At 34.1% G+C, this 16,927-nt stretch overlaps 1 protein-coding gene across 2 annotated transcripts in view; it reads left to right on the forward strand.

Moving 5' to 3' along the window:
• COL4A5 (collagen type IV alpha 5 chain) overlaps positions 1-16,927 on the forward strand; it is a 196,142-nt gene that overhangs the window by 101,737 nt on the left and 77,478 nt on the right. For both annotated transcript variants that reach the window (XM_010992394.3, XM_064482925.1), the window contains exons 7-19: positions 1,618-1,671; positions 2,013-2,039; positions 3,738-3,818; positions 5,544-5,606; positions 7,236-7,271; positions 7,361-7,402; positions 7,562-7,654; positions 8,899-8,952; positions 9,049-9,105; positions 9,385-9,429; positions 10,966-11,019; positions 12,535-12,576; positions 14,586-14,718. In XM_010992394.3, the coding sequence (XP_010990696.2) occupies positions 1,618-1,671; positions 2,013-2,039; positions 3,738-3,818; positions 5,544-5,606; positions 7,236-7,271; positions 7,361-7,402; positions 7,562-7,654; positions 8,899-8,952; positions 9,049-9,105; positions 9,385-9,429; positions 10,966-11,019; positions 12,535-12,576; positions 14,586-14,718 (781 nt within the window). The remainder of the gene's footprint in view (positions 1-1,617; positions 1,672-2,012; positions 2,040-3,737; positions 3,819-5,543; positions 5,607-7,235; positions 7,272-7,360; positions 7,403-7,561; positions 7,655-8,898; positions 8,953-9,048; positions 9,106-9,384; positions 9,430-10,965; positions 11,020-12,534; positions 12,577-14,585; positions 14,719-16,927) is intronic.

Raw genomic sequence — 16,927 nt, forward strand, 5'->3', positions numbered from 1 at the left:
TACATATCATCTCAGTTCTTATTCCCTCACTTTTCTACTTTTCCAATAGGTAATGAAATATGTTATTTTCTGTATATCCTTTTGGCATTTCCATTTTGCGCATAATATTCTGTGAAACTATTCATGAAATACCCTAAATCTTTAACTGACAGCATGTGGCACATTTTATATTAAGGCGTATAGTTAAAATTACTTAAACAAACTATTTTGCGTTATGAAGGCCATATTTTGTGATAATTTTTGTAGAGTATGCTTGAAGGCAGTAAAATTATTTTTACTTCCAAAATTTCTCCAAGTCAGTGTAACCCTTGCCAATAATAATAGTAATAATAAAAAATAACATATTTCTTCTTATTATTATTATTTTGGATTTTGAGGCTTGTGGTCTTCATTTCAGCTGGGGCAACCTTACGGTGATAGGACCAATGTGGAGTTAGTTTGCATGGCACATTGCGTGTTAAAGTGGGCTACATTCTTGTGTCTCTTCTGGTCATTTGTGAGTTTTTTTTGCCAGCATGCCTTGAGCAACAAACAGACCACTAGCCAAAGTTTTAATGTGGAAGACAAATGTATCTGCAGTGGTATAGTATCCTGTGTGATTAAAGGGATCTTTCTCCTTCTTTTTGTTAAAGTAGCGCCTTAGCAGATCTCATGATTAATTTGTGTTTGAGGTCCCCATTTATGTGAGTGAGAAATTTTTAAAATGGATTTATTATGTATACTTTCAGATTAAATGGTTTCTTATGTTTCTTCCTGTGTAACTAATAGAATGAACCCTAGAGGTGGAACCAGAATATATGGGTTGTTTTGTTTTCTGTCTTCTAAACTTGGTGTGCAGGCCACTTCCTTTCTCTCTGGGCCTACTTTTTCCACGTGCAAAAAGTGGTGGGTATTGGACAGTAAGTCAACGGCACACAGCTATAGTAATTTTACTCTTTTAAGCCTCTGACAAGGATGTTTCTAGGATTACTATGGCATGTAAGTATTTGAAAGGAGGTTGCATTGGGGTTCTTTTATAGCAATTTTAGTTTTTGTTTTCTAAACCAAGTGTTCATATTAGTACTTTACAATAGTGAGTGAGAAAAATTGGGTGCCTAGAAAACATAACGACCTGAAATTGCTAGAACTATTGCTATTATTGTCCTCTTGGTGATATTAACGGCATTCTTTCTTACCATCTTTTCCTCTTTACAAAAATAATTTGAAATAGTTTACAGTAAAAGAAAAATATAATAGGGCAGTTAAAATAAGGATCTATATAATACATGGGCAGGAAATTGGGGCAGATCATTAACTATTAAATGTGATCATGGCCAGGAATCTGTGGGGTGATTGTCTCAAAATGGATTTGTCAGAAGAAAATGACTAAGGTAGAAGATTTTTCTCTTTATTTCTGATTGGGATTGATGAATAGGGATAAAAGTATCTTAGAAGGTTGAATTGATATGGGATAGTTGACATTGAAGTAATTGGAAAGTGAAGGCTAATGAATTTTTGGCAATCTGGCATGTTTCAAAATGGCTTTTACAGAAATCTTTTCAATAAGTCATTGTTTGTTGATATAGTTATGTTTTATTTTTTTATTCTTCCATGCTTTTTATTTTTAACTCCTTCTAGGGAGAACGTGGATTTCCAGGCAGTCCGGGTTTTCCTGGTTTACCAGGTCCTCCTGTAAGTTATAAAGTTTGGGATTATAATGAACACAGGAATTGACAGAAGAAGCAGAAGTGTAGAAAGTGAGCTCAGTGCATTCATGTTGAACAAAGTAGTACATTTTGAAGTAGTAAACTAGAAAAGAATTTTTTTTAAAAGAAGTTGGTAGTACATATAGTTTTGTGCTGGGTAAAAGCAAAGATTCTGTGGTATTTAATATAAATGTCATCTCTAAGTATCCTAAGATACCTTGTGCTCAGACTGACCCTGCAGTAGTCTATTCAATTTGGAAAGCAGTGTGTTCTTTTTCTTGCTCCCCTCTCATATATATAAAATTTTCCTTTTCTTTTTAATAATAGGGGCCTCCTGGGATCCCAGGTATGAAGGTAAGCATCTCATTGAGAAGGTAAACATTTTTAATAAAATATTTGGAAAGCCTGCATTTTCAATCAGATAATGTCTCTGACTTCTGTCTTAGAATGGATGCTTCTAGAAGTTGTGCAGCTGCACATTTACAAACTCTCAAGTAGTCTCCCTAGTTCTCATGGCTTTAAGTACCTTTTATGGGCTGATACACTTGCAAATGTGTATAACAGACGCAAATTTCTTTTCTGACTCCTTCAATCCTCATTCCATTTTGATACAGTTGACCACCTGCTCCCTCTAGAAATACTCTTTCCCTCTGCTTCTGTGACACTATCTTTTCCTGGTTTTTCTTCTGCATCTCTGGTCGTTCTGCAGTCTTCTATGCAACCTGATGTTATTCCTTCTGTCCAACAGGTATCAGGACACAGTCCTGAAAGCTTCTTTTCCTGTATGCCAGCAATATGATTAATGCTTGTGGTGTTGATTGCTGTCTAGTGAGGAACCACCTACATTTCTACTTCTTCTGAATTAGATGCATGCATTAAACTGCCTCCCCGGCATCTCCACTCAGATATTTCAAAGACATTCAAATTAACATGTGCAAAGTTAATGCAAATCCCAAAATAAACCTGTTCCTCCCTCTGTTTTCCCAATCTCTAAAATTTGTATCACTGTATATTATGTACGCTTTTACATGTGGCAAAACCCGAGTTAGTATTTACATCTTCTACTCCTTCATACATTTTCTCACTCCATTCTGTCTTGAAATACTGTTAGTTTTGCCTACAAAATATATCTTAAATTCATCCACTTTTCATTTCCACAGCCACCACATTAACCATAATGTCTCATGTGGACTATTATAATAGCCTCTTAACTAGTCTCTTTGTTCGCTGCTAGCTCCTCACTACCCTCCAAAGCCTGATTTATTCTCTACAAAGCGGCCAAGAATGATCTTTTAGAAATGTAAATCAATTATTTAATCTTTTTGCTTATAAACCTTCAAGGGTTCCCCCATCTTTACCTGGCTGACTCCTTACTACCCTTTAGATCTCAGCCTTAATTGGTTGCCCTTCTTTGAATACTCAAACTAAATTCCTCTGCTATTTCTTTTTTCAGTTGAAATATATTTGACATATAACATTGTGTAAATATAAGTTGTACAACATTGTTAATTTGATACATTTATATATTGTAATATGACTGCCATTGAAACAATAGTTAGCCCCTCTATCACTTCACATAATTATCATTTAGTTTTAGTCCTCCACTATTTTTTTTTTATCATATACCATGTAGTTTTTCTTTATAATCTTTAACAGAACATTTTGTCCTCTTAGTTGTTTACATGTTGTGGTCTGCATTTCCCAAGTATATTGTTAGCACCATGAGAACAAGAAGTCTTATTTATCTTTTTCACTACTAAGCATCCAAAACTCAACACAATTTTTGGCAAATATGAATATTTAATAATTTTTTTATGAATGAGTAACTAAAGGTATGACAGGTTCTTAATAAATTAACTGTACTTCAGCGTACTCTGGCCACTTCTTCATTTTCCTTCAAAAGGTAAATTTATTCATTGAGATCGCCTAATCTTCCAGGACACTTACGTAACAAATTGAATTCTCAGGTCATTTTTTTTTTTTTTTTGTATTTTTGCCAGCTTTCCTGCATCATGACTATTACTTACAACTTCCATTAATGGTTTCTTTCAGGGAGAACCAGGTAGTATAATTATGTCATCACTGCCAGGACCAAAGGGTAATCCAGGATATCCAGGTCCTCCTGGACTACAAGTAAGCATCTGGTGATTTTCTTCTTTGCTATATTGATTAAATCAGATCACAGCATCACTTTGTTTATCCTCAGCCTTTAATACCCTCTATTTTAGTTATAGAAATTATCATCTGAAGTTTGATAGACATTGCAGGTACCTTGGACCTGAAAATAAAAGCAATCTGGACCAGGGAGAATTTTAAGAAGAGCTGCTTTGTTCTTTTACCTCTCAATCCAGTTTCCATGGGAATTTTTGTTTTGGGGTCTTGCATTAGAAATAGGCTACTGTATTCTTATTCTTGTGCTATGGATATCAATAGGGTAGTACGAGTAGTTGTCATAATTGTAAATGGTCTGATTAAAGATAAAAATTACCGGTTTCCTATTTAAGACATTAGAAGATATTTGTAACACTATCAGTTATACATAAGATATGAACATGCTTTGAAGGCTGAAAGAATAAAATTTATGCATAGTGAATGTCAAGTATAATCTTAAGAAAAAAAGTCATGTCAGCCTACACATAACATATATAGAGACAACAGTAACTTTTGGGTGTTTATAAAACAGAAAATTAATTTCTTGAGGTCTGTATTTCATAAGGATTGATCCCTTTGCCAAAAATAAAAATGACTACTTTCTACTATTTGATTGTTTAGATAAAATGTCAGACTTTTCTCATTAACCACTTTCTCTTTCCATACTTGATATAACCGCGTGTTCTTAAATGCTCTCAGTCTTGCCTTTTATCTTTTATAAACTTTTACTATATTATATTTGAAAATACAGCAGAATACATGCAAAAGATATATAAGTTATGAAGCATAACTACCAAATGAACACTTATAACCCAACATAACATTTAAGAACTAGAATATTATATTATGGGTAATTTTGAATCAACCTGTGGTTTTCTTGACTGTCACATTCTTCTGCATTCTCCCAAGATATACCTACCATCTTAAATTTTCCACTGCTTCTTAAAAACAGTTTTATTACATATACATATATCTTGAAACAATAGAGTATTTAGTTTAGCTTTTAAAATAATATGAAATTTATGTGTAGTTTTCTACACCTTTTTCTATTTGATATGTTAAGTTCAGTTTCACTTCCATGTAACATTCCATTGTTTGAATATACTACAGTTTGTTTCTCTGATCTCCTATTGTTAAATATTTGGGTTGTTTTGGGATTTTTTTAAAATTACAAAACACTCTAGGATTTATACCTAGATATAAAATTGCTAGATTTCAAGGCAGTCAAATTTTCAACTTTTTAAGATGCCAAATTATGTTCCACAATAGTTACACCATTCCCTTATCTTTTGTCCCAGTTATTCTCACTTCCTTCTTTGCCTTTAATCTTATTTATTTATATTTTAAAAGTAAGGAAGCCACCTTGAAATGAGTAGCCTTCTTGTTCCCATTTCTAACATAAAAACCCCACTAAATGTCCATCTTTATTGCTTTATTTTGTAAAATGACCTCACTGTGTGTTGGTCTCACATTTGTTATAAACTGCTGTAAAACAAGTTTTCTAAAAGCTGCATTTTTCCTGTTTCATTGAATTTCTTTACAGTTACTTTTATTCTACATTTTAAAACTATTCTTGTAATACTTCAAAATTAAAGAATTATAGAACAGAATTCTGGCAACTAAAGTTTAAATTTCATCCCTTTAGTTCTTTGTACAATACAGTGAGGGTTTTTTTCCTCATCCTTTTCTTTACTTCCTTAATAACAGGGCCCAGCTGGTCCCACTGGTATACCAGGGCCAATTGGTCCCCCAGGACCACCAGGTTTGATGGTAAGCTTACCTCTATAGTTTCATTTCTTCTCCTCCTTTTCTTTTAATTTCTTTTATAAATATTTATATTTATATTACTTGAAAGCATAATGCATTTTCAATGCTCATAATCTATAATTTTCTTATTTATGGGAGATTTTACAGCATTATAGTAAACAATATATGTGCTAAGTAATAGCTCCATTTTATAGATGGAAAAAAATGAGATACACAAAAGGAAAGATTTTAAATAAAGTATTTTGTTGGCACCTCTTGATGTGTCAGTGTTGAAGTTGGTTCTGGACATCTTATTAAGACACTTTAGTCACTTGATGAAATATGTTTCTTCAAGCTGCAATTTTCTGTTAAAGAGGAACAAAAACAGATATTCACAAAAAATACCAGTTCTCATTTCTTAGGGGCCTATGACAAAACAGTAGGATTGGTGAGGGTAGTGAATCAGTCTGCAGTGGATTTGTATACACCAGGAAAGAAGCAAAAACTTATAAAGACCCTGAATAGGCAGCCAATTCTCTTACTTTTTCGCCTGTTTGGTACCTTATATTTTTACTCTGCTCTAATAAATTCTGTTTTTACCCCTAAAATACTTAGATTTCATTCAAGTCATGTTTTAGACTTAGAGATATGCTGTTGCCCTCTTAAAAGGGCAAGAAAATTGTACTTCAGTCAAAGTAATTTTCATGTGCCACTCTATCTCTCATCTACCATATATTTAAGTGACAGTTTTCATTATACCTGTATAGATTGTACATTTTTGCCTGTGACAATTGGTCCTCTATTCGTGAATGAAGGAAATAACGTTCAATAAACACTAGAAGATCCATCAGAAAAGACTGTAGTTTCTGCTTTCTTAGAAATCTCCAGAAGAGGATTAGAAAACCTCTTTGTTTAGTTTGTTTCAGTTGTAGATGTCTTGCAGAGCATGAGATTCTGGACTAAGGCAGTTTTTCCTAACTCTGTTGTTACAACCTTGGCATACCCTAGGTGTATTGTTACACCTTGAATTCCCTTAATTCTTGTGGCCACATACCTGATTCACTCTGTACTTCTGAATGTCCCTGCAATTAACCCTGATTCAACCAGTGAAGCAAAGCCTTAGAAATGCCACCAAGGTACAATATGTAAATAAATAGGTCCATTGAAATCAAGAGGTGATCTACTTGGACAGACAGATGCCAAATTTATTTTTCAAACCTTGAAACATTCTCAAATATACAAAGATCATATAAAATAAAACTGGAGTAAGAAAGTAAACATATGCTTTTTAGAACTAGACAGTTAGTTGTCTTATGGTACCTAAATTTAACCTATAGTTCTGATATGGTAAGTTTGATGTTTATTGAGATTCATTTTTGTACTGATTTTGGCACTAGTGCTACCCCTCTGCCTCTACCTGTCCTTGCATTTCTTCTCCTGCCCACTTCTAGCTTGTCTCAAGAAATCTCCGCATTTATCTAGTTTGTTTAAATCAGTTTAAATGTGTGTCTCTTACTAGAAAGCAATGAGAAAAAAAACAGGAAATATTACTTTGAAGGGCTTTTTCAGTCCTCACTTTTTATGAAACCAAATAACTTAATGAATTCATTAATACATAACACTTTTTCCATTTTCTGTGTCTTCTGTTTTTAGGGCCCTCCTGGCCCACCGGGACTCCCGGGACCGAAGGTAATTTTCTTTTTCTTTACATCTTTTATTTGTTGCGGATTCTTTTTGTTATTGCTGGTGATGTTTTAAACTGAAGTCTCTCTCTGCAGGGGAATATGGGCTTAAATTTCCAGGGACCCAAGGGTGAAAAGGTGAGTAAAGAAAAGAGTTGATGATTCAGCCCTCAGTTTTCTCCTTTCATAGTCATTTGAACTTGTCTTTTTGCTTCTTGCAAATAACTTAGCTTACATGTTATATTATTGTCTGTGTAAATTATGAAATATCACTTTCTTATTTTATCTTGCTAACAGGGTGAGCAAGGTCTTCAGGGTCCCCCTGGGCCACCTGGGCAGATCAGTGAACAGAAAAGACCAATTGATGTAGAGTTTCAGAAAGGAGATCAGGTGAGTATGTAGAGAGGAAATCAACAAACATCTTGCAATGAAAGTGGCATTTGATTAAAATGCACTACAAGCTGGAATATGGTTATATGTGGAAGTATTTTAAAAATAACAAGGATTTGAGATAATTAAATTTTTAAAGAGCTTTATTGAGATATACTTTATGTACTATGCAGTTCACCGATTTTATGTGTACAAGTACATTCTACTTATTTTTAGTATATTCACAGGGTAATGAAACCATCACTACAATCTAATTTTAGAATATTCTCATGAGCCTGCTCTAACAAAACCCCATACCTATTAGTTGTTACTCATATTTCTCCCCAACCTCCTAAGCCCTAGGCAACCACTAGTCTTAATTTTTGGCTCTGTAGATTTGACTGTTTTGAACATTTTATATAAATGGAATCATGTAATATGTGATCTTCTTTCTCTGGCTTCTTTTACTTGGTGTAATGTTTTCAAGTTCATCCATGTTGTAACATTGGGACTTCATTCCTTTTTTTGACTGAATAATATTTCTTTGTATGTATATTCCACAATTTTATTAATTCATCAGTTGATGGGCATTTGGATTATTTGCATTTTTGGCTATTATGAATAATGCCTTAATGTACAAAATTAAATCATGGTAAGATAGATAGTCATTGTCTTAGATGACCATATTCTCGACATTTAACTGATATGCAAGGAGAAAGATACTACTCATTAAACCTTGTTGTGTTTAGAAATAATTATCTGATATGTTGCTTCTATTAGAATAAATGAGATGATAAAGCACTTCTTTTATAGAATAGTGGCTCACCCTTCAACAGTGTGTGTGCACTGTTGTTTCACTTAAATGCTAATAAGAAAGAATAAAGGAAAATTATTTTAAGTCTACCATCCATATGGATCAGGCCATTTCATTCTCCGCCAAAAATGTATGTGTGTTAAATAGTCCCCAAATCTTAGGTACTCTTGCTTTTTATAAAATATTTTATAAGAATATAAATCATTAATACTTTAAGCATTTTCTTGTTATTTACTTCAAAACTTGGCTTGTACATGCACTAAAATTAACTGAAATGAGCAAAGATGGCTCTAGAGTCTTTTGTCTAGTAGATTGCAACTTTGAATTTGAAACTTATTATTATCTTTGGTTATATTACATGAGTCTGTAGTTGAGCCTGTTAAAAATGTTCGTAGCTAGCTATAGTACTAACAGTATTAATATTGCGGTATTTTCCCCTATTACTGCATAGGGACTTCCTGGTGACCGAGGGCCTCCTGGACCTCCAGGGATTCGTGGTCCTCCAGTAAGTAACCTAAAATTGTTTAGCATCATTTAATGTAAACTGATATTGATATATAGTACTCCATGAACCAATATAAAATTACATTTTTGTGTATAGGGTCCTCCAGGTGGTGTGAAAGGTGAGAAGGGTGAGCAAGGAGAGCCTGGCAAAAGAGTAAGTGTTATGACTGCTAATACTCTTTGCAGAAAACTTTAAATATGTGTGTGTGTGTGTGCGCACATGCACATGCATGTGTGTAATTTTATTCTTTTCTCTTAAATCCTGCTTTTATTGCCTCAAAATGTCATGACTGACATACTCATTTATTATAACATTGAAGTCTGAAAGGTCTACTTAGTAGAGTCAAAGGCAGGAATAAAGCTCGTTATATTTTTTAACCTCATACTTCCTAAATAACAAATTTACATTCTTACCTTTCTTTGAATTCTATAGGGTAAACCGGGCAAAGATGGAGAGAGTGGCCAACCAGGAATTCCAGTGAGTATTTGGAGTCCATCCCGTGCCCCCCGCAAAATGGTAACATTTATACCTGTTGGTAGAGAGCAGGATGACAAAGAGGCTTGGGTTTGCAAATAGATGAATAGGAATTATTCTTTCTTTATCTTTTGACTATGAATTTAAAATTCCTCTGCTTTTAAAGACAGATTTTTAAGTCAGATTTATTGAGATATAATTTTTATACAGTAAAATGAACCATTTTTAGTGTACAGTTTTCTGTGTTTTGACAAATGCATACAGTTGTGTAACCATCTCCATAATCAAAAATAGTTCCATTGCCCTCAGAAGTTCTCCCATGATCTTTTGTAGTTATCCCCTACCCTGTCCCCCCACTCAAAGCCCCTAGCAACAACTGATCTGCTCTGTCCCTATAATACTGCTATTCCAGTGTCATATAAATGGAGTCATATTCTTTATGACTTTTTGAATCAGAGTTCTCTCACATAGTATAACACATTGTACTGTATATCAGTATTTCTTTCCTTTTTAATTATTGACCAGTATGTAGTTGTATGGATGTACCAAGGTTTGTTTATCCATATACTCATTGAAGGATTAAGACCATTACGAATAAAATGCTAAAAAACATTCACATACCATTTTTGTGAACATGAGTCTTTTCAGTAAAAGTTTTGACACATAATTCTAATTACTGCCCCCCAAAAGAGGGAAATGAAAACATCTGAGTCCAGAAACATTATTTTAAGCAGCCTCCGTATCAGGAGTATTCACTGCAGATGTTAAAAGAGGTTTTCAAGGACAGATAGAAAATCTGATGAAATTTGGAGACTATCCTGAAGGAAAGGGTGCATTCTAAGCAAGATTAGAATGTAGAAATAATAAAATCAGACAAATTGGTTTCCATATGCTTTTGTGAAACAGGCAGCCCTCGGCTTACAAACTCTAGATACACAAATGGTTTAAACATAGAAAATCGTATGGGGGAGTGGTAAACTCAGGGCCTCAGTTCCTAGCTTCTTTCAGAACAATAATTTAGGCATCCATGATGTTCAACAGTTGCCTCTGATTGTTTTTGACAGATATCCCTATCCCTGGGAAAAAGGCTTTTCTCTGTTTGCATTAAGAGAACTCAAATTAGATCAAATAAAGGTAGTCTTGCAAAGGGGACCTTTTTGGGAACCACCAGACAAGTCAAATAATGGCAGTCCTCTGGGAATGGGGCTTTAAAGAAGTTCCAGCCTAGTGCTTTCCCTTCCAATTGCTGCTGTGCTGCTGGTTTTTACCGTGATTGTGAGCTGTTGGTTTTCAAGGCTACTGTGGAGATGAGGAACAGTGATGGGAATAGAGCCACAAACCTGTGTTCTTGCCAAAATTCAATCTTTTTTTCCCAAGAAATGCTTCCTGGATTGCTGCAAGCCTTTGATTAATTACTAGAGTTCTAAAAAAGTTGACTATTTTTGCCAGCGTCCTTGTTGCTTTTATGGAGGAGAGGATTTTTGGAGGTCCTTACTCCACCATTTTTGCTGATGTCACTCTGTCTTCTGTGGTTTAAAGGGTTTGCCTGGTGATCCTGGTTACCCTGGTGAGCCAGGAAGGGATGGAGAAAAGGTAAGAATTTTAATACTTTGAAGTGACTGGTTTTATTCTGATTAACATAATCTTTTCTTTCCCAAGATTGAGTTGTAAATGAAAAAAAATTCTAAGTAACTAGCTTTGTATTCAAAACATACCTTCTTTAAATCCATCTTTTGGTGGCGGTCTTTTTTCTTTTATACCACTTCCTCTAAATTTTCTTTCATTATCCTAAATCACAGTCCATGTGGTGGAAATACATGGAGAATTGTTTAACTTCAACATTTCCATTGTGAAAAGGTAGTGCCTTTGCTTTGAGCATGTATTGACAAAACTTTTGTTCTGCAGAAAGAGGATTCAGCACTATTTTAGTGAGGTCCTCATACTAAAAAGGCTTATAGCTGTGAATTTAGAATATCTCCACTAAACATTTCCATTCTCTATGCAACTATTGTCTGGAAGTCTATGGCTAATTCTTTGTTCTTTTTTCCATTTGATTATGCAGCGTGACTGAAATCATTTACTTAGTTACCTATTCTAAAAGTGACTTTGAAAGAATGTATGAAATGCACAATTCTGCTATTTATGGCAGATCACAAAATATCCAGTTTTCCAACCTCTCTGATCTTTAATGGCTTTCTATGAAAACCCAAACTGGAAAAGCTTTGTTGTGCAGGCACGGAAGGAAAGGTGTTACAAACTTGAATGTACCCAGAGACCACATGTTTTAATGATGGTTTTTATCTCGAAACTAGATCCAAGTTCTAGCTTGGCTTAAGAGATATAGCTAGAATAAAGGAAGATAATAAGTACTCAAAAAATAGGATTTTGTTTTTCAAGTTATAAGTAAAGTTATAGGACAGAGTATCTCCTTAAACTAAAAAGAGCTCATGGACAGATGAAAGATACCTATGAACAGGTCTAGAGTGAGAATAGAGGTGTGAGAGAGACATCTATTCTTGGGTCTTGGCCAGTAGAGTAACAGTTGAATGCTGTTTTCTTCATTCTATTGTAGCTACTGGTTAAGGGTAACAGTTTTGTCTGAATTTGTCTTTTACTAGAGTCTAAGAGTGAACTCATAAAAGTAATGATGGTTCATTAGCTATTCCTGATGATAGTTAAGTCCATCAGCTCCAAAGTATCTGTCACTAATGGAAATGACACTAAACTTTTGCGCCTGACGATTTTGTTGAAAAGGAACATGGCTAAATGTAAGAAAATGTAAGTTTTAGCTGATTCTAGTTATAACAGCTTAAAATTCAACATCTTCTTTTAGAATATTTATAGTTTGCTGGAAAATAGGAGTCTTAAAATCAAAGGATGTTACAGCTAGAAATACTTTAGAATTCTGGACTAAGTTAATTGATTTGGTCAGCATATAGCTGGTAAATCTGAGACAACATCACAGGTCTTCCTAGGCTTAGCTAACCACTGTTTCATTTCCTCGTTTTGTATTTCTCTATGAGATATTTTATTATGGATTTCCGGTTCTTTATGAAACTTAGTTTTCATGTGATTTTCACTAACCTATTTTACAATTGTATTGAACAGGGCCAAAAAGGTGACACTGGCCCACCTGGGCCTCCTGGACTTGTAAGTTTTTTTTCAGTTTTTATTCATTAAATTTATTTGTGCATTTTAATTTTTGTCTTAATTATATATTCCATACCTTTTCCTCTTAGAACACAAAATTCTAAGTCATTATCAACTTCTACTGTCTTTAAAAGTCTTTACATCTGAAATCTTCAGTGATGTTGACCTCAAAGTCTTTGTATTGCTTTGCCTGTGTGTTACTTCTCCTATATAATAAAGATCCAAAATTATGTCATTGGTTTTTTTGCATCACGATTGCCAAATCATTTCTCAAGTAACCAGCAGGTGGTGCAAGAGTTGCTTCCAAAGGTTCAATAAAAGAAACTGTTGGGGAAACTGTTGGTCCTTTCTCCTGCAGGGCTCAGGGAAAGATGGATTTGGTCTCAATAGATTTTCTCAATTTGTAATTGTCTGATTCATACTTCTTTCTTCCCTGAGTGTGTGCTTCCTAGGGGCTCTTAATAACAAATGTAGGAGACTACTATGAAAGACGACTTGGGAGGTTTACAAATTTTCAGTCATGTTTGCATTCACCATGAAATTTAAGTCAGATATATTTCCAATCTTATTAAGAATAAAATATCATTATTGCAGTTGACATAGTGGTTTTCCTTTGGTTGAAATTTGGTAAGATCCTTGACTTTAGACTGCACTGAAGCTGCAAAGGTGCAAGTGCCATAAAACCATACGCTCAGACACTTGAGTAACATTAACTTAGTTTTTTTTGTCCAGTGAGTCTCAGATATTGATATTTAGCACTTTATCAAATCTAATGAGGATATACCTAAAGAAGATTTTAGACAATTGTTATTCACTTTCATTTTAAAATCAGAGTTTTACTTCTCTGAGAAAGTGTTTCCTTTTAAGAAGTGAGATGATAAAATTTTGATGAATATAAGAAGAAATACAAATTTTGAGAGTACAGCCCTATCCAACAGCCCACTTTCCCTTCTGAACTACTATCTGAATTCTAGGTCCTACAACTTTCAGTTTCCTTTTGTCTGAATATTTCTTAATTTTCAATAGAGCTAGGCTGAATATCATGCTTTGCCAGTAGGTGATGATTTATACCTCAGACTGACAGTTTTTTAAATCTAAAGCTTATTTGCCTTTATAGCTCTGTAAGGTTAATTTCTTTATATTTAGAGTATTTAATATAAAATTCTTTAGGCATTCAAGTCTAAGAAGATAGAAAGAGAATGATCAGCTAGCTGATTTTAATTAATAAAGCCTTCTTGGAAGAGATGCGTTTTTTTTTTAAGAGGAAGAAAGAAATGTGGGTTGGCAAAGATAAAGACTGGGGGAAGACATTATAGCTGTTTGGAATGGCATATTCAAAGGTAAAGGCAAGAATGTGCATGATGCATGAAGTGGTTATAATCAGACATACCTCACTCTCAAAAATTCATTGTTAGAGATAACAGAACATAAAACAGGCGAAAGAAGTATTGGGAGTGAGAAGTGACTTGACAGAGTCCAAGATTAAAAGTAACATCAGATATAGTAAAAAGTAGTGAACAATTTTGAGTCCTTAAACAGGATAATTAACACAGAAAAATTGGTTTTTTGAGGAAGTATGTCCTAGTAGTAGATTTGGATTCAGGGAATAATTCTGTTAGTCTAAGTGTGAGATAAGGATAGTAGCTGTCGCAACAGGAAAGAAGGGGACAAATTAGACATTTTTAGTAAAGAATTACCAGGCTTAGGTGATTGGAATGAATTGAATATGAATTAGAAGCTAAGAGACATCAAACATAATTCTAGCTCTGTAAGCCTGGGGCTCAGGAAGGTGGTAATACTAGTACTGTTACTGGACATTTTCTAATATGTTGAAGGTTAAGGGTGCTATAAAATGCTACTCATAATCTGTACAAGTAGTCTTGATGATTTTTCATCTGAACACTTTGTGAAAATGATGGCATTGTAATCATATGCAGCTACTAGGTTATTTTCAGAAGAACAAGTCTCTTCCTCTTTGAGTTCCTTTATTTTTTTCTCTCATACTAAAGGTAATTCCTAGGCCTGGAACTGGTGTAACTGTAGGAGAAAAAGGAAACATTGGGTTACCTGGCTTGCCTGGAGAAAAAGGAGAGCGAGGATTTCCTGGAATACAGGGTCCACCTGGCCTTCCTGGACCTCCAGGTAAAAAAGACTGTGCTTAATGCCCCTGTGTTTATAGTATCTTTACTAATCCATGTATATAGTATTGTCATACTAGTCCAGGGTGAGCATGGTAGTGGAAGAAATGAGTATTTTGTAATTGACAGAAACTTCTCAACTCTACTATAGCCTTTCTCACCAAGTTCCTCACCTGTACAAAAAAAAAAAAAAAAAGCTGAATTATTTGAATAGTGAATGTCCCTTTACCCTAAAAATAATTTCTACCTCTTGTTATTTATAAATTACACCAAACATTTCTGCAATCTAAAAATTTGATCATTATATCTTGTATGCTGTTATGGAAGGGAACATTGTGCTAATAATGCCTAGGTATGTAAGATTTACTGTTTTTTTAACTAGTAAATAGCACTATCCACTTAGAATTCCAGAAACATCTACCTGGAAATCCCCATGGTGATTTTGCTGTGCAGTAAAATCTTGCACCTCAGTTCTTCCCTTGTTGAAGATACACAGTATAGTAAAGCATTTCTAATTTGGCCACAAATTGAGCACAGCCCTTGTCTAGCACGTTTATTTCGATGTTCTCTGCAATGAGGTGATAGTACAGATTCATGTAAAATTTGAAAAAAAACATCTGGTACGGTATCTGTCACACATACATGTTTAATAAATTATGGTTCCTTTCCCTTCAAAAGTATTTGGCTAATGAAATGTTAACATGGTAAGGGGAGTGACATTTAGTGTTCTTCCCAAAGAGAATAAATTGTGGGTCTCATTTTGCTCTAAGTATACACTTTGGGTTTCTAATTTCAAGATATGGACTAAACACATACTGTGTCTAGAAAATTAAGATAAGGAATTCTCCAAAGATGCAGCAAAAAAAGTTAAACTGTTAGATAGTATGAAATAAAATTTAAGATACATAAAGGATAAATGTAGAAGTTCCAAAATCCACCATGAAGGAGTTTAAGGAGGAGAGAATGGGACAAGAGACAATATTTGAAAAATTAGAGACTGAGAACTTCTATCTATTAAAAAAAAAGCATGATTCCCTGGGAAAAGGCTTATGAATTGCTAACCAAAAGTAAAATAATAATAATACAAAAATATGTCACTAGATGCATTATGGAGACATTTTAGAATTTAAGGATAAAAAGAAATTCTTAGAAACTGTCTGAGAGCAAAGGCAGATCACCTACAAAGCAGTGAGAGTCACAGGAAGATAATGGAGCATATTTTCAAAGTAATGAGGAAAAATAACTATAAATTTGAGGTTCTGTATTATATCAAACTATCATCCTAGCATGAAGATGGGATACTTAGAAAGTTTATTACCTCCAGATCTCTGAAATAGTTACTGGAGATTTTATTCCAAGAAGGAGATGAATTCAAACTGAAGTTGGGGATGGGGGTGGTAAGATGTAAGAACCTATGGTTAGGAAAAATATTAATAAAGTAAATCTAAATAAATACTGATCATTAAAAAATACCAGAAGTATTTTAAGTGACATCATGGAACTATAATTGGACACATTACTAACATAGGATGTAGCGGTACAAAGAGAATGAGGAAAGTGAATGATAAAGTTTTTTTGTCTTGTTGGGGGAAAGAATTTAAATATTTATAAGTTTTTAGAAACATATAGGTTTAAGTACATAGGTTAAAATTTTAGTAGTAACTACTAGAGAAGAATAGAAATAAAATGTGACTTACACACTCATTGACGAAAGAAAATGAGCAAAAATCTTGACCTGTGTAATACAAGTTAGGATTGGGACAAGACAGACAGAAACAAACCTGGATAAAGAGAAAAAAATTAAATAAAATGACAAGTAGAAGTTAAAAATAAATCAGTAACTCCAATAAATGTGAAAGGATTAAACCCTGATTAAAAGACAAAAACTAAAATAAAAATTGGAATAAAAATATCTATATGCTGTGCACAGTTGACATATCTAAAGCAAAAGGACATAGAAAATTTGAAAATAAAGCAGTGGGACTGCTGGTGGGAATGCAGTTTGGTGCAGCCACTGTGGAAAACAGTATGGAGATTCCTCAAAAGACTAGGAATAGACTTACCTTATGACCCAGGAATCCCGCTCCTGGGCATATATCCAGAAGGAACCCTACTTCAGGATGACACCTGCACCCCAATGTTCATAGCAGCATTATTCACAATAGCCAAGACATGGAAACAGCCTAAATGTCCATCAACAGATGACTGGATAA

This window comes from Camelus dromedarius, chromosome X (genome assembly GCF_036321535.1).
Source record: "Camelus dromedarius isolate mCamDro1 chromosome X, mCamDro1.pat, whole genome shotgun sequence".
Classification (NCBI taxonomy): Eukaryota; Metazoa; Chordata; class Mammalia; order Artiodactyla; family Camelidae; genus Camelus; species Camelus dromedarius.